At 37.1% G+C, this 22,056-nt stretch overlaps 3 protein-coding genes and 1 pseudogene across 4 annotated transcripts; 1 reads left to right on the top strand and 3 right to left on the bottom strand.

Annotated features, from left to right (window-relative positions):
• Positions 1-244: 244 nt before the first annotated feature.
• On the bottom strand, positions 245-2,666 carry BBX16 (B-box type zinc finger protein with CCT domain-containing protein). The gene is made up of 2 exons (XM_086257494.1): positions 1,429-2,666; positions 245-1,051 (listed from the first exon to the last, which is right to left on the bottom strand). Exons 1-2 carry the CDS (start codon positions 2,536-2,538, stop codon positions 707-709), a joined length of 1,455 nt encoding a protein of 484 aa, XP_086113620.1. The 5' UTR covers positions 2,539-2,666; the 3' UTR covers positions 245-706.
• A 3,698-nt stretch (positions 2,667-6,364) lies between these two features.
• On the bottom strand, positions 6,365-8,294 carry LOC147275209 (lysM domain-containing GPI-anchored protein 1-like). The gene is made up of 5 exons (XM_086227808.1): positions 7,576-8,294; positions 7,209-7,323; positions 6,968-7,123; positions 6,820-6,851; positions 6,365-6,708 (listed from the first exon to the last, which is right to left on the bottom strand). Exons 1-5 carry the CDS (start codon positions 8,234-8,236, stop codon positions 6,482-6,484), a joined length of 1,191 nt encoding a protein of 396 aa, XP_086083934.1. The 5' UTR covers positions 8,237-8,294; the 3' UTR covers positions 6,365-6,481.
• A 723-nt stretch (positions 8,295-9,017) lies between these two features.
• Positions 9,018-13,549, top strand: LOC147275208 (DNAse I-like superfamily protein). The gene is made up of 14 exons (XM_086256347.1): positions 9,018-9,387; positions 9,523-9,686; positions 9,828-9,893; positions 9,981-10,033; positions 10,457-10,538; positions 10,648-10,694; positions 10,801-10,888; positions 11,091-11,183; positions 11,279-11,311; positions 11,419-11,516; positions 12,118-12,250; positions 12,562-12,647; positions 12,736-12,820; positions 13,190-13,549. Exons 1-14 carry the CDS (start codon positions 9,108-9,110, stop codon positions 13,241-13,243), a joined length of 1,362 nt encoding a protein of 453 aa, XP_086112473.1. The 5' UTR covers positions 9,018-9,107; the 3' UTR covers positions 13,244-13,549.
• A 4,184-nt stretch (positions 13,550-17,733) lies between these two features.
• LOC147275207 (uncharacterized) lies at positions 17,734-20,136 on the bottom strand (annotated as a pseudogene). The gene is made up of 3 exons (XR_015124261.1): positions 19,946-20,136; positions 19,475-19,723; positions 17,734-19,151 (listed from the first exon to the last, which is right to left on the bottom strand). The product of XR_015124261.1 is annotated as an uncharacterized LOC147275207 (transcript).
• Between the last annotated feature and the right edge of the window lie 1,920 nt (positions 20,137-22,056).

Raw genomic sequence — 22,056 nt, 5'->3', positions numbered from 1 at the left:
AGACATGTATGATATATGGACGAATTAACTGGATACATGTTGCATTGTGTGACTGATCATGCATTCATGAATAGCTTTTTGGCCATGTCTTATCCACGGAAATTGACTTATCAAAACTCACATATATATATATATATTATTAATTTGTTGCTCATCATATGATATGATCCATATATAAAAAGAAGAAGAAGATCCCCAATTTTTTGGAACACCTTTGCTTGCCTATGAACAAACATGCTTTGAATACTGTTTCAAGAGGTGCAGAACTTCATTATATATTTGAACTGCATGCATATATATTCCTAAATATTGTTGCTTTTCAACATAGACTGACATGTTATATATGTTGTCAAACTGAATGTACCAGTACCCTTTGAAAACCAAGTTAATTACAATCTACATCGATCATCAACCCTGAAGATTATTGTTCTATAAGAATTAGAACAATTAATGCTCAATAGTCGAGTCTACTATATATCTATGCTAGTACTACGAGTGCTGATGATGAATTGTTATGAGTAGTGAGAGAGATAAATGAGTTGTGTTAAGGTAATTAAGCTACCAACTTAACTTCATTTATTGTACAACAGGCCATGGTTAGCTGTGGCTGATCATGGCCCATATGCATACATCAATAATGTTATGTCAGTCCAATTTTGCCATGAAATTAACAAGCAAAATTGGGTGTTCATGATGAGTACTAGTGTTATTTATTGTTTGAGCCTGCAGAGCGAGGGTAGGGAAATGCATTCATACTACCATTAGTAGTAGTACTACTACTAGTGATCATCATCCCTTGCACCCCTACAAAGCTGGACGTAGACATAGTCGACCTCTTCACGAATCTTCCTTTCATCCTCGGCCTCTTCTCTGCGTTCAGCTTCCTTACTTCATACCTTATCTTCTTTGAAAACAGTCGCGTCCTACGCTTCTCTCTGTACCTTGAAACTCTTGCTTCTCTTCCTCGGTCATCGCCTCTAATTCCATGCCCTCCTACACATCCTGCACCGTCTCCATGTGCCTGGTGATCCATTTCTGTACCCCACATACCCTGCAACATATATAGTCAAAATTTGATATGCATTACTTATGTGATATGTCAAAATGTATGTACATTAATATGCAAGTTTGCATACTGATTCTGTTTGTGAGGAGTAAATTGCAGAAATTAGTATCAAATTATAATTAACCCTATACAGAATGGTACGATAATACACATGAATAATGTGTTTGCTTCCTAAACTGATATAATTACAAGGGTCTAGTTGATGTAACATGTTTCTTTTTTCTTTCTTTTTTTTTGGTATCAGCAATCACATGCAGAGAAACACGTACACCCGAGTGATTCAATTAATGAGTATGTTTTGTTTTGTAATAGATCAGTAGCTAGGACCAGAAAATGGAGAGTGAGTGAGATTATAGTATTACCATGCAGTCAGGCCAGCCATCCTCTGGATTGAGCTCTGGTCGAATTCCAGTCGTCCATGGAGAGCCTAGGTTTGCCCATTCAGTGATGACTGCCTCATAATTCAGCCTCAAAAATATCTTCCTCTTCATCATCTGAGAATGATCATCACTACTCTCAGTAGTCCCTCCCATGAGAACTACCTTCTCCTCCTTCTCCTCCTCCTCCTCATCACCACCCAGTAGAGCTGCTGATGACTCATCATAATCAAAGTTCCAATCCAATATTGATGGATTGAATTGACATTGATCTCCAACACCTGCAAATTCCATTGCTTCTAGTTCCTCTTCAACCTTCACTACTTTCCTGCAGTCTTCAATATTGTCATTAACACAAACATCAACATTAATATCATGATCTTCTTCTTTACAATCCAATAATCCCAACCCTTTCAAGTCACTAGAATCCTCATCAAGTCCCCTTCCAAGCAGGTTCTCTACATCAGCAGCAAATTCAGCAAGCTCCATATCTGATGGTAGAAACCCTTGCAAATTGTCCAACTCACATGCACTAGTAGCATGCACTTCATGATTTCCCATTCTCATCTCATGAGTTGCCTCATCATCATCAACACCACCACTATTCCCAACTTCATTTGACATATTATTGCAGAGTTCAGCAGCAAAAGGGTCAAAGATTGGTACCCTATAAAGAAGCTGTTCTAGATCTTCATTCTCATATTCATCATCTAGTGAATTGGCTTCTTCACTCCCAATCTCCGGAACAAAAGGCAGAGGCTGTAGAACCTTGTCTTCATCATCTTTGGCATGTGATTGCATCATATTAGGCTTGTTATGGCGCGGAGTTCGTGCCTTGCGTGTGAACCCCTGGTGCCAAGCCGGAACTGGAGACTGGTCCGAGTCATTGACCAGCTTGAGAGCTGAAGTCTGGAGGCGAACCCTCTCATGTCTGCTCGCTAACTGGTTCGCTGAGTGAACGGATGCATCACATCTTTGGCAAAGAAAAGCATCATCAGCAGCACAAAACCATCGAGCCCTTTTTACTAAACAGCTATCACAAGCTCTAGCTGTGTTGCCCCCCATGGCATTTGCAGCTTTCTTTTCATTGATCATATTGCACCAAAGTGTTTGATAAAAACTAGAGAAAATCTGATAGAGCTAGCAATGCACACTAGTAATTAAATTAAACAAGTGTTTGTGTTACAAACCAAAAATGCAACTGATTGCTGCCCCAATTCACAAGGAATATTTATATTGAGGTGGCTTCATATGTTTATTTAGGGGCCCAGATGGTTCAATTATTGTGTGGGGAGAGTGTGAGAGTCAGACCCACACCAGTGCTTTTACTCTTTCCTCACCAGCCCATAGGTAGCCTTTGGCGGTTTGCTACAGAGGAAATGGATGTGGCTTCTAATTTGGACCCACAAGGTGTTCTTATCTCAGTGCTCATTGGCTCAACTTCTCAAGTCCATCTTATTCTCTGAATTCTCATTGGCTAATGGTCTAATGGAGGGATCCATGTGGACCCAACTAGATTATACAAGGCCACAATTGCCCTCTGTGTTTTTGTGTGTACATGTGTTGAAGGGTTGGAGTGAGAAAAAATTGAGCAAGACCCTTTTGTTGCTTTGTTCCGATAATTCAATAATTCCTATTAGACCTTTAAACACTCTTGTTTTTGGTCCCCCATGGTTGCTTTCAACTCTCTTGTGGTTTCCATTTCTCACTCTCACCTAAACCATTGTGCTCCAGATGAATTGGCTGTGGCCCTAGCAAATTCAGCTGCATTATGTACAGGTCGTTAGTTCTGTTGTAACTTGTAGATGAATCTGAGTCATAAAAACAAGAAGGGAGCCCACATCCAGAAGTAGTAAATTTGAAAAATATCTTTTTTTAGTCAAGAGATCTTTCATTGGCACCCATAAAAATACTCATATCACATTACTATTACTTACTATTACAGTTTCACAATTTTATTTGTATTACAGTTTCCGTTAGTATCACAGTTTTTTGAGTTTCAAAATATGTTCTAGACTTCTGACATTAATATTGGTGTCTGCAATTAGTTACACCAGTCAATCTATAAAAATTTAAATCTATCATCATTTTTATACAACACACATAATACTGAAGAATTAATGTAGTTATATATGAAGACTTTAGATATATAAATTGTTTTGCTTACATCAAGATTTGAACCTAGAATCTACCCATTTATCCATCCTTCCTAATTTCACTTGAGCTAAAACTCATCCCGAATTGATTCACTCCATTAGTTCACCTCATCATTGCCATTGTTCATTTTTGCTGCCTAATCATTGCCATTGATGCTAAATCGCGTCATATTTGCCCACTATGGCCGGTTAGCACCAAGTTGTTTGACTTTTTTTCCCTGAACAAATCTCACACACAAGCACAAGTGCACATATGAGGGACACTTGAACAGATGACTGATGACTATAGGTCAATCCAAAAGGAGAAATGGACACCACATCTACATTACTACTTTTGTGTGAAGACTTGGTATTAAACAGATTAAAATTATGCCAAGATTCAGCTGCAAATTGCCAATCAGACAAGCCTACACTTGGAGTCAGGCCAAGAGGAATTTCCCATCAACTTAATTTCTCTGCTAACAACCAAGCCTGTTATGGGTTACCTAGCATGCTGCCAAAGTTGTACAAAACCACAAACCTGCCCATGCCTCTATGCCAGTGCCTTGGTTTTCATACTGTACTCCATATCATATCAGATGTGTTCTAACGGTGAAGAAGAGTGTTGGGTTTGACAATTTGTTTTTTGTTTTAGACCCATAATAAATAAAAGAGCAAATTACAATTTAGTACTTCAACTTTACATGTTGTTTCAACTTAGTACCCAAACTTTGAAAACTTACAAAAAAATACCTCAACTTTCATTTTATGTCAAAATAGTACCTCCGTTAATTTTTTTGTCAAATAAACCGTTATATGCTGATGTGGCAGAGATATTTTCGACTTTTTACCCACATTTAAAAAATAATAATATTTTTAAAACTTTTGAATAAAATAATTTCTTAAAAAAAATTTTCCCATCCCCCTCCCCCTCCCCAGCCATGCCGCACACAGCACCACCCTTAGCCTCATTCCCAGCCCTGTGCCCCTTCCATCCCAGCCCTCCCCCACCCATCCCCTCCTCTTCCCGCCCCCACTAAGCCACTCCTAGCCCACACCCAGCCCTCCCCTCCCTTCCCCTCCCAACCCGCACCCATCCTTTCCCCTCCCCTCCCCAGCCAGCCCGCGCCTACCCATCCCACCTAGCAGTAGCCCCCCTTCGCCCCTCTATCTTCTTCCCTCACCCAGCGCCACCCCGCCCCCACGCAAACCCTTACTCTGCAGCCCCCCCACCCCAACCTCCTTCACTCAGGCAGCCTCCCCGCACCGGCCACCCTCTCTCTCTCTCTCTAACTTGAGTTCCAGATCGGTGGCTTTGACAAGATCCTGCTCCGATGCATTGAGCGAGCCCAAGAAGTCGAGGAGCGAGTCGACGCAAAGAGAATGGAAGCTAGTCTTGGCGCATGTGTTGGAGATGGCTTGGTGGGTTTGAGGTGGAGCTGGAGCTAGGTGGGCTTGGGAGTGGCAGAGGCCCCCCAAATTTTTTTTATTTTTAAAAGTTTTAATTTTTTTAAGAATTTTTTTTATTCAAAAGTTTTTATTTTTAAATATGGAGAAAAAGACAAAAATATCTCTGTCATGTCAGTAAATAACGGTTTATTTGACAAAAAAAACTAACGGAAGTACTATTTTGACACAAAATGAAAGTTAAGGTACTTTTTTATAAATTTTTAAAATTAAGGTATTAAATTGAAACAACATTTAAAGTTGAAGTACTAAATTATAATTTTTGTAAATAAAATGTACCAACATGCTTATCATCCATACATGTATATATGGACTAGAAGTATATCACCATGTCCAAGAACAACAAGAATCTTAAGTTCAATGTTGTTGTCAATTTGATGATGATGCTTGAAATCTAGCAAAGTGATGGAATAGTTGGGTCAAATCACCTTTTGACACCTGTATGCTCATTGGGATGCTAGCATAAATCAAACTTTGGGACACCGCCTTTAGATTGCTAGCATCTATTAGTAGGAAAATCTGGTGCAAGACTGCAAGTGAACCAATTAAAATATAAGAAGATGTACGTGGTTAAAAAAAAAAAAAAAAAGATATAAGAAGATGTATATAGGTACGTGCCACGTTTGCTTTTGGCTTGGGACAAGACCAGTATTGATACTAACGGGAACTCCACATATATTCATGGTGGAGATCTGTGTACTGTCTCCAACGGATTGCAAGAATAATTTTTAGACTTGTCAAAACGGTTAATTTGTTTTGGTTGGGTTTGGATCCGAAGTGCTTTAGGTAAATTCTCAATCATAGCCAAGGTTTTGTCAAAATTTTCTTAGAATTATAACTTGTTAATTAAATCTTTATTATTTTCTATTTTAGAAGTTTAATTAATACTGATGTTCTGTCGTTAGACTTTTTACAACAAAACATCAGCATTAATTAGACCTCAATTTGTGCATGTGTCATGATTTGTTGGGTTCAAATTTCACAGAGGGGTAAGTTTGGAAAGAAAAAATTCAACGTGACACGGTATTTTAGATATCAAACTTTTAAATAAAAAAGAAATCCAAAGAACGAAAATCAAAGAAGCTCTATTTTCATCCACACCTGTTTTACAATGGGTCAATTTCGAGTAAATTTGTGAGTGTATTTCCGGATTGATAGGTCTACGATTATATCAATAACAATCAAAGAAATGAACTTATTTATCATTTGTTGTATACAATATGTGAGATACACACATAATAATTACATGACCATGTTTATGTTTTACATGTTATATATAATAAGAGATAGGTAAGTTTTAGCTAAACAACAAGAAAGGATGCTAATTACAAACAAATATAACTGAAAATTGTTACAAGTTAATTGAGCCTCTGATGGCAAAATTTCAATGAAATTTTTTGAGGTTTCGATGATGACCCTTTGAAATTGGCATTTTATCACAAGAAAAAGCAGAGGACTACCAAAAAACTATAAAATGGAGCATGAGTAAGCAATCTCCTGTTATTAGGAAGGTTTGGATTCTGATTGCTGGTAGGACTGTAGGCACCTATTTCCATAGTTGGATTAGAAGATGGTGATGGTGATGGTGATGGAGTTAATGATACATATGGGACTATAGGACTAGGGGATCCCACTGGTGACACTCTGCTGTAATCTTCTCCATCTGCACATATATCACAAAAATAGAAACCCAAAAAAAAAAAAAGTTTAAATTTAGAGAGTGAAAAATAGTTTGTACTGAATAAATTTGGTAGCTATCAAAGTTGGTGATTACCAGAGCAGTGGGCATGAGAGGAATTTTCTAAACTGCAATGAAAAGAATATAAATCAATGCATTATGAGCAATTTCTTTAGTTATAAACATTTGCTCCATGATTAACTTTGTGTGGATAATAAAATACTAGTGCCTGCAGTCCAATTACCTCCTGAAAATTTTGCGGCCACTGTGGCCTCGATACACACATGTGCTGACATCACAGCCAATAGCCGTTTGTTTGATAGACACATCACCAATGAAAAGATTAGTATCTTTGCACTGCAAATGAGAGCATGAGATGCCAGATGGGAAACACTGCAAGCTGATGAACATTTTGACAATTACAAACATGGTAAAGTACTGAAGTTTAAATGCAATGAATTCATGTGCTTATTATATATGCTTACTTGAGATTGCTTGGTGTACAAATGCACTTGATGCAGTTGTTGGCTGTTAAGGCATATGAACCATTTGGAACTATTAAGCTCTCATTGTACCAGTTCAGATTTGCTGATGAACATGCTGCATATATAAACAAACAATGACACTATATTAATGAAGCTGATAATGTTCTGTTATATTGTCAACTTGAACTACATAATTTAACAAAAGTTCAACTAATCAAAGGTTCATATTAACATTCTCACACCATAACATGTCTACAAGCAGATCAACCTAGCTATCTTTCTGCTAGAGAATCTTAATGAAACAAAAACATACATTAACTTTGAGGATTTTATCTGCATAATGGATATATATACTAACCAGTCTAACCTGAAATTGGAATAGCCAAAATGTCACCAGGATCAACCCTGGGTTGGTCAAGCCCATTGATGTTCACCAACTCCATCAAAGTGGTACCAAATTTCACTCCAATGCCACTCAAGCTCTCCCCACTCTGCACCACATATGACATATACACTGATGTAACCCCATGGTTACTATTGTTAAAGCATGTACATGGCAATTGAACCAAAATGCTCTGCCCGCTCATCAATGGATTCTTGGCACCAATGCCATTCAGAGTCCTAATTTGCTCAGTACTCACAAGTCTGCCATACCCTTCTGATATCAGATCCAGAGTGTCAGCTGCTCTCACTGTGTAGGCCAACATAGACCTCCGGATACCATCCACACAGGAACAAGAATTGGGTATTTTGAGCAGAGATTTTGTTCCAAAAATTTGGTTGCCTGGTGATGGGTTTGTGAGGTTAATGGAGTTGGCAGCCAAAATATCAGAGATATTTACTTGGAAGCGGTAAGCAATTTCAGAGAGTTTTGAGTCCCAAGGCACAACATAGGAGAGAAGAGAGATGCAGGAGTCTGAAGTGGTACATGGTTCTATTGTGGACTTGGCATGTGTTATTAGTACTGTTGGGTGGAGAATGAAGATCAATACAAGAAGTTCCAGTAGTTCTAGTTGGGTTCTCATCATTTTGTAAATTGCTGACTGACTTTGCTAGGTGGATTTGGGCAGTGCTGGAAAAAGCAGAGCAAAGATCTTATCTTTGTCCAATTTTTTCAATAATTTTGGACTGAGGTTGTTGGTTGTGTCACTTGTGTGCATCATAATTTATGAGAGTTAGAAAGTTGGTGTGCTTGGAATGATTGGATTGGGATGATGAGTTTGAAAGGACGATGGGGATGGTGTGGACCAAGACCAACCAGTCTTGTCTCTTGGGTGTTACCATGAGTAGCTGCGCAATAATATTCAATTCTTTCATACCTATTGGATTCTTTCATGTAAGCTTAGTTTTATTTACTCAAGAAATGGGGAAGGGCAAGATTCGAGTCACATGATGATAAATAAATTAGGCATGCACATAGAAAGTGATGAGTTTGTTCTTAAAATTACTTGTTTATATAGGCTCATTAGAAAATTAGGCAACTTCTATTTTTCTAAAATTCTGTAAATCAATATGTTTTGGATTTTTAAGTAAGAATAAAGGAATCATCTCAACTCGTATCTCAACTCAATTTTAAGATAAGATCTAAAGTTCGATTAATTCCAGTATAACAAGAAGGAAAAAAACTCACATCTCGGCCCAATTTTACTAAACCTTTGAACAAATGGGCTAAGATCTTAATCATTTAATTATACTTTGCTGTTTGTTGGGCCTTGTCTCTTGTATTGGGCCCCTATTGGTTTCTATCTCAATCTAATGTGTTTATAATCCTTCCTCTTGACACCAGCTGCCAATTACTCGGAGCAACCCGCCACTGTCAGTCATCTGAGCGCGAGCGCGTTTCACAATTTAACGCGCGCCACCGCTTACGAAACGGTTGGGCAGAACCAGAAATTTAGAATGAAAGAAATCAGCGAAGTATGGCCTCCCAGCAAACGCAAACATTCACTGAACACAGAAGTAGAACAACAGACTCAGCCTCAGCCTCAGAAAAGGAAGCGCAGAAGGGTCGAGTCCGAAACTGAAACCGTAACCCGAGAACCCGACCCATCATTGTCAAATAGGTTCCAAGTCCTCCCTTCTTCATCTCTGAATCACAGGAAGCGAAAACCGAGTGGCATTGAGAGAGAGAGCTCTCGGGAATGGGTTTCCTCTTCCGGAACCTCTTCTACTTCTAGAGGTAAAATCTCAAAATACCCAATTCTGTTTAGCTTTCTCATGCAATGAGGCACTTGAATTTTAGGCCAAGTTATGATCTTTTTACTTCATCGATGATCATCTGCCAAATGTGTGTGTGTCTGTGTGTTGTGCTCAGATAAGTTTGTGGTTGTTTCTTATAACATCCTGGGTGTTGAAAATGCATCCAAGCACCCAAATTTGTACTATAAAGTCCCACCAAAATATTTGGAGTGGCGCCGCCGCAAGAAGCTTATCCGAAAGGAGATCAATCGTTACGATGCAAGCATCATGTGTTTTCAGGTAAACTCAAACCATTTGGCATGTAGATAAGTTGGCTAGAGTGTGAACTTTTAATATTTTACTTCTTTTTTACTTAACATTGCCAATTGCAAATGGTCTTGGATGACATTGTGTTCTTATAATCCAATGGTATGGCTGTAGGAGGTCGATCATTTTAATGATTTAGCTCATCTTTTCCAGAAAGATGGGTTCAAAGGTGTTTACAAGGTACCATGGATGATCATTTCTAAATATGTAATTACTTGTCAAGTAACTTTTTATTGACATAAATTATTGATTACTAAATATCCCCAGGGTCGCACGGGGGAAGCACGTGATGGATGTGCTATATTTTGGAAAGAGGAACTGTAAGGTTTCATGGTCCTTTAAAAAATTGCAAATTCCTGCCATGTTACTTGATTTCTAACTTCTAATGACTGGATAGGTCCTACCCAATCTTGTTTTGTTTTAAAATTAAATTTTTCTTGTTTACTTCTTTTGTAAATAGCTAGATGGGTTTTCCCATGATATTCAGTATAGCAAAAAAAATTGTTGTTTTATAGTTCCTTGAGGTCTGCTATTGGGCCTAAAACAAGAAGATGGAATATGGATGATTGCGAATTGTTTGTGTAGTCTATCTAATTTTCGTTTATTACAAGCATGCTGTTATCATATTCAGATATTGGGCTTGAGCATGTTCTCACAATTATCATAACTTGTGATTTCTTATTTATCATCAATTCATTTATTTTCTATCTCCAGCTTTTATCCAAATAACATTCTGAACACAGGTTTACTCTTTTGCATCAAGAAAATATAGAGTTCCAAAGTTTTGGCCTTCGTAACAATGTTGCTCAACTTTGTGTTTTAAAGGTACGTGGAGGCCATTTATGCTGCCAACTGTATTGTTTTTAATTTAATCTCCTGTTCCTTACTTATAAACGATTTGTACTCTAACATGTCTAGTTTGTTAAATATGCAGAGTGTCCAAAAGAAGTTGGAGTCGGACGTACCTCCCCAAACTTCAGTGTAAGTTTTATTTTGCTGTGTTTGCATATCATTTGTGTAAAATGTGGTTTAAATGTTTAATCACATATTAGTAGGTCATTTCACTGACTGATATATATACATATAGGAATCGATGCACCCGAAGCCGAAGCTTAGTGATTGGGAATATACATGTACTATTCAACCCAAATCGTGGAGACATCAAGCTAGGGCAGGTATTCTCTGATCTTTTATACTAACGTAGCTTGTAATAAAAACTGGTGTAGGTCTGACTCTGTTAAAAAGCTTATAAGCAATCACAAGAGTGTGGGAGCCTTTACCAAATGGCTGTATTAACATCGTTTAGCCGGAAAGACAAAAAAAAAAAAAAAAAAAAAAGGACTCTGTTAACATAGCTTGTAATAAACAATGGTGTAGGTCCGAATGCTTCTTGAAAAAGCTTACAAGCTATCACAAGAGTGGGGCTGCATCCCTGTTATAATTGCTGGGGATCTAAATAGCATCCCACAGGTGAGATCTTGCATTGACATCATTTATCGGTTTCAGTCAGATGGTCATGTTCTATTTATAGTTTTACCTAAGTTTTCCTTTTGTCAAATGGTCAGAGTCCTATGTACCAGTTCCTGGATTCATCTGAGGTGAGTTCATTGTTGCCTCTTTCCCCCCTTCTTTCATGATTTTTTTTTTTTGTCTGTTGTGGGTTCCAGTTTGGATTATGCAGTTCTGGCTGGAATTTTTATTGCAGTTGGATATCCGACTATATGACCGCCGAAATATCTCAGGACAGGTTGAATTTGCATCACAGTGCGTAACCTTCAGATCTCAGAATGAGATAGCAAGCAGGTACTTCCTGAGCATGAACAACTTTTACATATAAATGTTTACTTTAAATATCTTTGCACTGGAACATATAAATTCATTATTAAAAGTACATTTGTCACTAGAATTAGATAAAATTTTTATAGGAGTTCAGTAATGAAATCTTTTTATCTCTTTGTTCTCTTTATATTTTCCTTGAAATTTTCTTTGGCTCGCTGAAATGTCCTTTGTTGAAATTTCAAAATAACGGTATCAGGCGAGTCCATTTTTGCTCACCACCTTTAAGGGTGGTGAAGCATTACCTTCCAATAAAAATTTGGCAAATGGCATTTTCTGAAAATTTAATGGAGAAAGAGAAAGTAATTTTGTCATTAACTTCCACTTTACCCTTAAAAAAGCCACTTGTCAAGTTTTTATTGGAAGGTAATGCTTCACCACCTTTAAGGGTGGTGAGCAAAAATGAATTCGTATCAGGCAGCTCTGAAAGCAGACAAGGAACAGTTAACTTCTTATATGAAAGCAGGATTGCAGGAATGACATGAATTATTGTTTTCATTGCCTTCTATACACTGCAGTGATAAAATTATTAAAACAGAATCTTAACTGCATGGTGTATTGGGTGCAGTATTAGGAATCCGATTTTAAGGCCATTGTCATATAGATGGAGTGAGGAAGAAGTAAGACTTGCAACGGGCAGTAAAGGAGCCACTTGTCTTCAGCACCATTTAAAGCTTTCAAGTGCATATCTTGGAGTACCTGTAAGATCTTAAATCTTCTATGCAATTTCATTCCTTGATGCTTCAGCTTTCCAACTTGTATTCAGAAAGTTCCAACTTCCATCCATCTTCTTCCTACAAACTAAATATCCAAGCACTTGATATGGATAGTGTATCATATCTGGCACAGATGGATGTCATCAGATATGACAGTCATCTCAGCAAAACAATTTCTATGATAGGGAATTAGGAGTAACAATTTCTATGATAGAAAATTAGGAGTGGGAGTTGTTTCATTAGAAATATACTTTTCTTTATTTTTCCTTGTCTCCTGTTCTGTGTACCTATTGCAGGGTAGTTTGAGAACGAGAGACAGGTGTGGAGAACCCTTGGCAACATCGTACCACTCCAAGTTTATGGGGACTGTTGATTATATTTGGTATTTCATTTTATTGTAAAAGGCACATATTTTGTTGTTTGCCTTTAAATACTTTTTGGTGGCTGATAACATTGAGTGACACTGACAGGCATACGGAGGAACTTGTTCCAGTCAGAGTTCTTGAAACCTTGCCGGTCAACATTTTAAGAAAAACTGGAGGACTCCCTAGTAAGGTATCTTCTATCTCCAAATATTATATGCTTTATCTGTCATATAGCTGGTAAACTAATGAGAATTAAACATAATAATTAAATTTGATTAGTCTAAAATGAAAATAGGTAGATTATTACAAAGTGTGTCATTTATAGCATCATAATAAAGACAGTAGAAACGTGAATTGTTTCTAGAAAATTGGCCTGAAAACTTGTCACATGATAAGGTAGTAAGTGGCTGGTAGAATTCTTTCTTGAACTGATTCCAAGGGAAGTGGACATGTTTAGCCTTGGTTTTCTGAAAGGATATGTTTATAAAAAATTTGCGAGCTCATCATGTTTGTTCTCCAGTGTTGTGTACTTCTCTCAAGTTTGAACTTTTCTTGGCAGAGATGGGGCAGTGATCATCTTGCTCTTGTATGTGAACTGGCTTTCCGTAGATGATAGCAATAGGGCCTGACTACTACCATTTATACTTCAAGCCTTACACCAGGTGGTCCAACCATTATCAGAAACTGGCTCTCTTGGGATTTTTATTGATGGCAATAATTGTTGGGGAATGTTTATGGGGACTGCAAATTTAAGATGGTTCCCAGTTTTATTTGGGGAGCCAAATATTATGTAGATACAGCATCGAGATTTTAGAAGTTTCCTAGTCGATAGAAATGACTTTATTCTTTAGACATGGCAATTGTATCAATTTCAACAAGTTATTTCCAATTGAAAAGTGTGATTTTATGTAAATTTAGTATGCAGCTAAACATCCTTTTCCATAAATGGTGTTGGTGTATGAACCTTGCTGTGGTTACTTACTGGACCAATTGCAACGGGACATGATTATCTCAAAGTGAAACTTGATATTAACGTGGACTTGGGGCACTCGGCTTTGCCGCTGCTGCTTTGGTGTCCTGACTTGTTATACTCTCTTTTTTTTTTTTTTTTTGGCCACTGTTATACCCTCATTTAGTTTAGTACTTTAGTTCATGTAGGTGATAAACTCATAATCTTGGTAAAAAAAAACTCATAATTTTGCACCCACGGACCCCACCATACCAACTTTAATTAAATTCCCAATCAGCTTTCAAAAAGAAAAATCATTGTAAGGAGAGTTTGATCATTTCGATGTACTTTGGTACTAGAGAGAGATTTATACCATCACGTGCCTTATTGGTTGGGAAAAATGTGCAACTTTAACTAATTTTGAAATTGTATCATAATATGTTTATTACTACCACAATGTACTTAACATTTCGACCCTTGTGTTTTGACCATTATTTCAATATTACTTCTATCTTTTCAACTTTTTCAAAAATATCATTGAGTAACACATTCATTACCAATCTGAACAAAGTCTTAATTTTCGTCTTATTGACATGACTATAGGCCGTATATTTTATTATCAGGTTCCTATTATTGACAGATCTGACCGACCTGGTTGAGAACTGCACCTTGTAAACAAGAAGTTATATATTCAGTTTGTTATGTACAGAGAGCACACTAAGATTAATTTTAGTTTGGAAAGAGGCACCCATCAACTACTTAAATTCAAGTTACACATGCAATTAACATGTGTAACATAAGACTCAAATAAGTGAGTGGGAAGTACTTACTGCAGTACTAGCCTTATCTGTATCACTATAGCTTTTGTTTTGAATATATAAAAGGAATGAAAAATATAAATTCAAAGTTAATTGAACCATGTAATTTTCCATTGCAAATTAATTTGTGCCAACTGGCTGACCAACAAGGGAACGAGCACGGAATGAGCGCAAATTTCAAATACATGCATGTTACCATAATCGAATTCCCCCAGAGTTAAAGAAGCCAAACAGAGCAAATATGAAAATTATACAGTGGAGAACAAACAAACATATCCATCTTCTATCAACAAAAATGAGACTTTTGCAACTTTGAAACAGAATCCTTCTAAAACCTGGAACTAGATTTCAAAAATTGAATAGAACCTGAGATCACATCTTGATAAATTCAACTTGACAAGTTGTTGAACCCCATTGAAACATTTGAAATTCCTTTCATAACTTCTCTTCTGTATCCAGGACAGCTGTATAAATGTTCATAGTCTTGCACCTACCATGGCACCATATATATCAAGTTTAATGAAAACCCCAATCAGCTTTCAACAAGAATAATCTTTTTTAAGTGAGAGTTTGATCATTTCCATTTTAATTTCAATGTTAGTTGGTACCAGAGAGATTTATATCATCCATGTGCCATGTATTGGTTGAAAAATAAGATATTATACAATATAATGACATGGGTCTACCAGCAGTGGGATCATCGAAAAGTCATTACCTGTTTGATACTTCCTTGTCAAGAGAAGACGAAAACTAAAGAGAAGTTTAGATGATGGGGGCAAAGCAAGAGATTCCTACTTACTCCAACAATAAGAAGGGAAGAGAGTCCTTGATGCTTTCTTATGCATGAGTCCTGTGACAAGGAGCCAAGGGCCGCCATGAAAAATAGTCAACGATTAGAAAATTTCTGCCACATCATTATATGATATATCGATAGTTTTTACTTTTTGAAATTTAAATATAGGATTAATATCAACTTAGTCCTCAGATTATTACACTTGTATCAATTTGATCATTAAATTTTTAATTTGAAAAATTTAGTCCCTAGACTTTTTCAATTTTGTCAATTGAGGTTGTTAAGTCAATTTACACATTTTCTGTCTAAAGCTTTGTTTGCATAGAATCATGTGTCAATTACTTACCTTCATTTTTTAGGACAGGATGGTCACTCTAAACTATACCATAACTCCACGCGCATTTCAGCCCTAAACATGTTTATTTGATTTCAATTTAAATTGACTAAACAATCTCAATTGGCAAAATTGAAAAAGTCTAGGGATTAAATTTTTTAAATTAGAAGTCTTGAGACCAAACTGATACAAATATAATAGTCTGAAGATTAAATTGACATTAATCCCTTTAAATATTGATAAATTTACTTTTTTACTATCATGGTATAAATTTCCATTATTAAATGGGTTGATATGTCATACAACACCCAACAATTATTGTAGAGTGGATTGGATTATGTGGATTTATTCTAAAGTTTGGAAATTTGTTCTCCTACGAAAGGAGACAAAAGGCATGTTTCAAAGAAAGAGACAAAAACAGTGGGCTTGGATTAGTGAATAGTGAGTCAGACAGAGAGAGAGGAGGCGTGTAGTGTTGTTTAAGAATTAAGGCTAGCTGATTGCGATTGGAGAGTGTTGGTGACCACGTGGCATGGCAATTGGCAAGCCAAGGCGGCTAATTAAAGTGGTCTCATTAGTCTTATTAAAATTAGCCCCTTAATGAGTCTTAGGTGTGCTTTCATTTTCAGTTGATGCACCCTTCGGCTTCGGAGTCCAGTCCACATACTTAACGAACCATGATTTGCTGGGTCGGCTTTATGGTGGTCTCATGGGTCCTAGTCTTCATCTCATTGATAGAAAGAGAGACCTCTTTTTATTTCTTTATCAAATTTTTTTTTTTTAAGTTGGATTTTTTAGAGGACTGCTATTTGCACACCCTTAAATTTCTTTTTGCACACCTTTTCAAAAAAAAAAAAAACTCAAGGGAAAAGACCATTTGGCCCTCCCCTCACCCACACACCCCCATCCCCATCTCCCCCCCACCCGTACACACCCCATCTTCCCATCTTCCCATCTCCATCTTTTTTTTTTCTTCTTCATCGTCGAAGCCCACCCCCCACCCTCCACCCTCCTCTCTCTCTCTATCTCTCTCTCTCTCTCTCTCTCTCTCTCTCTCTCTCTCTCTCTCACACCTAAGCGACCCAAAAAAAAAAAAACAATTACACCGGGTTCGGCACTGGTCCACCGAACCCGCTCCAATTTTTTTTTTTTGGTTTTCTTCTCCGGCGAGCTGGGTAGGTTAGGTGGTCGGCGTAGTCTTGGCGGCTCTGCATGCATGTGTGCAAGTTGGGTGGGGGGAGGAGCGAGGGAGGGGGTGGGTTGTGTATGGAAGTTTGTGGTCTGTGGGGGTGGGCTGTGGGGGTGTGGCAGGGGGAGGGGAGGGCGATGGCAGAGGGAAGAAGAGAAATGGAAGGAGAAAAAGGAAAGGAGAGGGGGAGAGAGAGAGAAGAGAAGGGAAGGGTTGAGCCGCCGGCAACCCCGCCGGCGACCTTGCCGGCGGTGGGGGTGGCTGAGGGAGGTGTCGGGGTGGGGTGTGTGTTGTCTGGGTTTTGGGAGGGGTGTGTATAAGTTGGGATATTTTGGTAATTGGGAGGGGTGTGTATATGAGAAATGTTAATTGTGGGAGGAGTGTGGGGGTGTGAAGTGAGAAAAAGTGAGGAAAGGGTGTGCAAAAAGAAATTTAAGGGTGTGCAAAAAGAAATTTAAGAGTGTGCAAATAGCAGCACTCATTTTTTATCAGATATAGAAAGAGAGATCCGGCCACAAAAACGATAGAAAGAAAGATCATACATAATGGATTTGCACCAATTGCATTGCCATATTCATAATGCTAACAAATTCATTAAAATATATAAATTGATGTCTGAAACATCATTATTGAATTGAGAAACAAACGTGGTTTTGAAAAAGATATATAATTATATTTAACAAAAAGTCCACCCATTGCTTGCAAAGAAGGTGAGCCTTTGAATTCATGGCTGCCATGTCATCATTTTGTTTCTTTCTTAAAAATTTAGCAATGCAACTTTTACTTTTGAGGATCTGGATATTTGGATTGGAGGCTGCCACCTAAATCAATTATGATCCTATGAGCTCGAATTAACACATGATAATTATTTTCAAGTTACAAAGGAAGAGAATAGAAACAGACAAAATATGTAAAGATGCTATCTTCCAAGTTCTTCCTAAAGAATATAATTAAAACATAAAAAATTAGGATTAGAACAAACTTGAAACTCCAGAGACTCTCGTCTCTTTTTGAAAAATCTGATTCCCCATGGAAAACAATGCCACTGGTATTATATAGTTGGCGAAACAAACGAAGTTCAAAATGATAATAAAGTACCCTTACATGTAACACCACTCTATGAGAGTTGGAAAATCTTGGACTGCTCCAAAAAAGCACAAACAAAACCCAAGAACTCTCCCATAACAAAGAAGACGATAACCTCAAGACCACTCAAACATTTTTTGAGCTTTTTATTTTGCACATGTACTAAATATAAATATGTAACTACTGGTAATTTCCTAACTACAAAACTTTATGGCATACCATGTTCAGGTTTTAATCAATCAATCCAAGCAAAAGCCTGCTGGCCAAGATCAAAGTCCAGAGCAAGATGGGGAAGATTGATAGCCTCGTCATTTACGTCGTCGTACACAGGATAATCAGTTATGTCATCCATACAATCAAAGAACTTATCCAAATTAGCAAACTCATAATTGTCGTCGAATTCCAAATTCAACTCTTGAGCATCTAGTGGTGACAATATTGGCTCTGCAGGGAACTTCAAAAAGACTTGCTCATCTTCAAAAACAGGTTGCATAGTGCCTTCTCCCCCGAAAACTTCCACACTGGATTCTTCTTTTAGCTTTCTGAGACCAACACCAAGTGAAGATGTACTAGACATATCGAGCACAGACGATGGTGATGGATGACAAAATGCACTTGTAGTCTCTCCTGATGAAACAATTTCAGTAGCAGCAACAACCGATGAATCCTGACTCTCCTCTGATAAATGAATGCCTTGAAAATCATGATTAGTCTTCTCTATCAATTGAAAGCTCTCAAAATCACCCTTAGCCTTATCTGATACTTGCAAGTTTTCACAGTTTCTCTTACTCTTTTGCAGTGACTGCATGTTTTCGAACTCAAGCTTCTTTTTCTGATAAACAACAGCAGCCTCCTCTGCAGTATCATAAGTACCAAGCCACAAGCGACACCCTCGAATTGGATCTCGAATCTCTGCTGCATATTTTCCCCATTTTCTACGCCGGACTCCCTTATACATGGAAGAGGATCTTCGAGTTTTCTTGTTGGCATCAAAGTCCGCACTATTACCAATTTTGCATCCATTGGTATTGCAATGGGATAAAATGTCAGCAGAGGATTCATATTGTTTACCCGCAACCAAAACCTCCAAAACAAAGCGCTTATTACGCACTAGTCGATTCTTCTTAACATCATATTCCTCCTCATCTTCACTTGAAGAAGCGGTGGCATAAGGATCATTGTATATAATGCGAACTCTCTTCACGGAATTTGTATTCTCTTCTCTGCTTGCATGCTTTGTCTTCAAATTGTTACAGTCCATATCTTGATTCAAGACTTGGGTTTTAAGCCCCGGCATTTTGAGTCAAACCCCTAAACCCAAAGGAAGTGCAAAATAGAAAACAAGAGGAAAACTATAGGGAAGAAAAAACTAACAAAAGTTTTTGAAAAATTCAGTTTCAAGAAAATCCCAAAACCCTATAACACCTAAGCCCCAAAATTGAAAAGGAAAATTGTTTTCTGAGATAATCCCCAAGGCACTCTACTCCAGAACAGTTCCTGCACCAAAATTATAAAATAAAAAATAAAAAATTGAAAAAATAAAAAAAGACTAAACCCAGCAAAACCCATGCCATGACATACCATACGCATAAAATTAATGTTCATTAAGACATTGAATATGATCGGATAAAAAAATAGCAAAAATAACTCTGAGAAAGTAATAAAAACCACATACCTTTTTGATCTTAATGGCATGGAAGAAAGAGGGAAACTCTGATTGAGGGTCAGACTGTGAGACCAGGATTGCATGCAAAAGGTGGAGAACAAGAAGAGTGTGTAAAAGAGAGACTGATAGGAGTTCCAGAGCTGCTTCAGAGCTCCAGTCAATAGATCAAATCCAGACGACATAAATCCTCTGTGTCACCCACCTCTGTTCTCTGGAGAAAGCCTTTTCTTGGTTCACAGAGAGCTGAAAAGAGAGAATCTGAAATAATAACCAAACAAATCACAAACCCAGATCAAGAAAAGGCCCAGAATCAAATACAAGTTCCAGATTAGGAACCAATGGCCTCAAAAGTCCCAAACTTTCAAGGATTATGTTTCCCAAAAGAAAAAACTCTAAAAGAATCAAACAGGGAAATAATTTCTAGGAAAAATCAGAAAAATTAATAGAATTAAAAGGAAAAGGGCAAAGCTTGATTCTTACTCAAGGTCTTTGATGATTCTGCTATATATCTCTCTCTCTCTCTCTCTCTCTAGAATGAGTCAGTCCCTCACACACAGTGACACAGTGTCTCTCACACTCTCTCTAGTCTCTAGTGCCCAGTCCCCACCCTCTGTTTTTCTCTTTGTCAAGGGACTAAAAGGGAATTATCCCAATAGCGTTTTAAGAGGGCAGGAGTCTGACCAATTTTGGGCAACAGCTTGGGCTGCTTGCCTTCTGCGTTGGCGCTTACAATTCCAATTCAGCCTTTTCCCTACATAGGACAACAGTGGGACCCACATCATTAATAGAGGGTCGTTTTGTCATTTCGACACTAAGTTCATGAATTTTTGAGTACTTCGAGTTTTTGTTTTCTGATGAAAAAGATATTAAAGTCTTTAAATTTAATATAGGAGTTCGAAGTTTATATAATTGATTTTTTTTTTGAATCGGAAGTTCGGAACCTCTTCAACATTAAGGAAAACAACATCATTAAATTAATAATTAGTTAATCATGTAATTAATTTTTTTTAATAATTCTCCAATTTCAGGAATTTAAACCCTTGACATTTTTTGACAAAAAAAATCCTTAACAATTTCGATTTTTCTAAAATAAATTAATTTTTAAAATTTAGTAACTTATGTGGCATGCCATATAAATCACACCACCTCACTTTTTGCTCAGTTTGCTACATAAGCTTTCGAGTCATATTACATCCCAAATTATGAAAACTATTTTATGTCACTAACACAAATATTGCAACATTTCTGCTAAAATGTAATTGCTCTTTTGAAAACCATAATGGTTGTATTTTGACAGAATTAGACTTATGTAGCTCGCCATACATATCACATTACTAAAGATCATGTTAAACCAAATTTTATAAAACTCCATCACTCTTTTTCATACAGATGAAAACAAATATATATTAAGCCAAAATGAAGCTTATAATTTCATTGGAAGAACACTTATCTCTTAAAAAGTTCCCCTTTTACTTCTTAAATATAAAACAAAAGAAAAGGTTAATATAAAAACATTTATGTTCTAATGCAATGGTCAATTTTAAGATCCTAATGAGTTTTATATTATCAAATATTGGATGACAGTTGATTAATAACTTTTGTATTACATTACACTTGCCATGTAATGGTCATTTAATTTTGTAAAGCTATTCATGTCTCTACTATCACTCTTTCTCATTAATATAAAAATAAAATTAATGATATTATTATAACACTTTTGTCAAATTAAAAAGTGTTAATTAGGGGTGGGCATCGGTCACGAATCGAAACCTTGTTATGATTCTCTTATCGAATTGACATCGTTGGTGTTTCACTCTTCTAAAACATCCACCAAACCTCTTAGAGGAAAGCTTGATAAGGATCGGTTCACTGAAAAATTGGTTCGATTTTGGTTGCACGCTAATTTGGAAGAGCAACGAAACACGAGGCATGATGGAGAAAGGCAGATATGAGAAGTTGATATCTAGAGAAGAGATCGACAAAGTTAGAGAGAGAGAGAGAGGTGACGATTGAGGGAGGAAAAAAGATCCATAAAGACAAAGAGAAAATAGGGAGTGACAAAGAAGCTCGAGAGATGGCTCATATACAACACTCAAAGCTTCACAGAGATTAGAGGTGATGGTGAAATGAATGAGATGAGGGATTAGGGCTTGTCTTTGTGTAATCTATTGTGGGAGGACCACCATAAGGTATGGACATCTGACCGATTGATGTTTACCGTGAGAAACATGTTTTTTTTTTTTAAGAACTGTTTGACCAGCTTGATGGGTTTAAATCGCTATTTGAAAAATAAAAATCAATTCTTAGATCGTTCTAAATGATTAGGTCTGGTTTTAACGCTAAAAATAGAAAAATGAAAGAAAAAAAGCATACAAAATTGGACTGATAAGACCGGTCGGCTTACATTTTTAAGATATAACCAACTGCTCTTTTGAAACTATAATAACACAAAACTAGAAGCGTTTACATTTTAAGAAAAACGACACTAATGCTAATATCAATGCTAAATGAGAATAAAAAATTTAGGAGGGCTACTCATGCCACGTAACATTGTAACAATGTTGGATGGCAGATCAATCCACTTAAGATGA

The sequence above is a fragment of the Dryas octopetala genome, chromosome 9, assembly GCF_963921425.1.
Source record: "Dryas octopetala chromosome 9, drDryOcto1.1, whole genome shotgun sequence".
Taxonomy (NCBI): domain Eukaryota; kingdom Viridiplantae; phylum Streptophyta; class Magnoliopsida; order Rosales; family Rosaceae; genus Dryas; species Dryas octopetala.
Note: the sequence above shows the minus strand (reverse complement) of the source record. Positions and strands in the feature narration are given on the sequence as shown.

What these genes read in the sequence shown, in the direction of transcription:
- BBX16 (XM_086257494.1), bottom strand. Translation starts at nt 2,538, where the DNA reads ATGATCAATGAAAAGAAAGCTGCAAATGCCATGGGGGGCAACACAGCT. An exon ending in ATGGCTGGCCTGACTGCATG is followed by an intron (nt 1,052 to 1,428) that starts GTAATACTATAA and finishes TATATGTTGCAG; the next exon opens with GGTATGTGGGGTACAGAAAT.
- LOC147275209 (XM_086227808.1), bottom strand. Translation starts at nt 8,236, where the DNA reads ATGATGAGAACCCAACTAGAACTACTGGAACTTCTTGTATTGATCTTC. An exon ending in TGTACACCAAGCAATCTCAA is followed by an intron (nt 7,124 to 7,208) that starts GTAAGCATATAT and finishes AATGTTCATCAG; the next exon opens with CTTGCAGTGTTTCCCATCTG. An exon ending in GGCCGCAAAATTTTCAGGAG is followed by an intron (nt 6,852 to 6,967) that starts GTAATTGGACTG and finishes TTTTCATTGCAG; the next exon opens with TTTAGAAAATTCCTCTCATG.
- LOC147275208 (XM_086256347.1), top strand. Translation starts at nt 9,108, where the DNA reads ATGAAAGAAATCAGCGAAGTATGGCCTCCCAGCAAACGCAAACATTCA. An exon ending in AACCTCTTCTACTTCTAGAG is followed by an intron (nt 9,388 to 9,522) that starts GTAAAATCTCAA and finishes TGTTGTGCTCAG; the next exon opens with ATAAGTTTGTGGTTGTTTCT. An exon ending in GAGACATCAAGCTAGGGCAG is followed by an intron (nt 10,889 to 11,090) that starts GTATTCTCTGAT and finishes ACAATGGTGTAG; the next exon opens with GTCCGAATGCTTCTTGAAAA.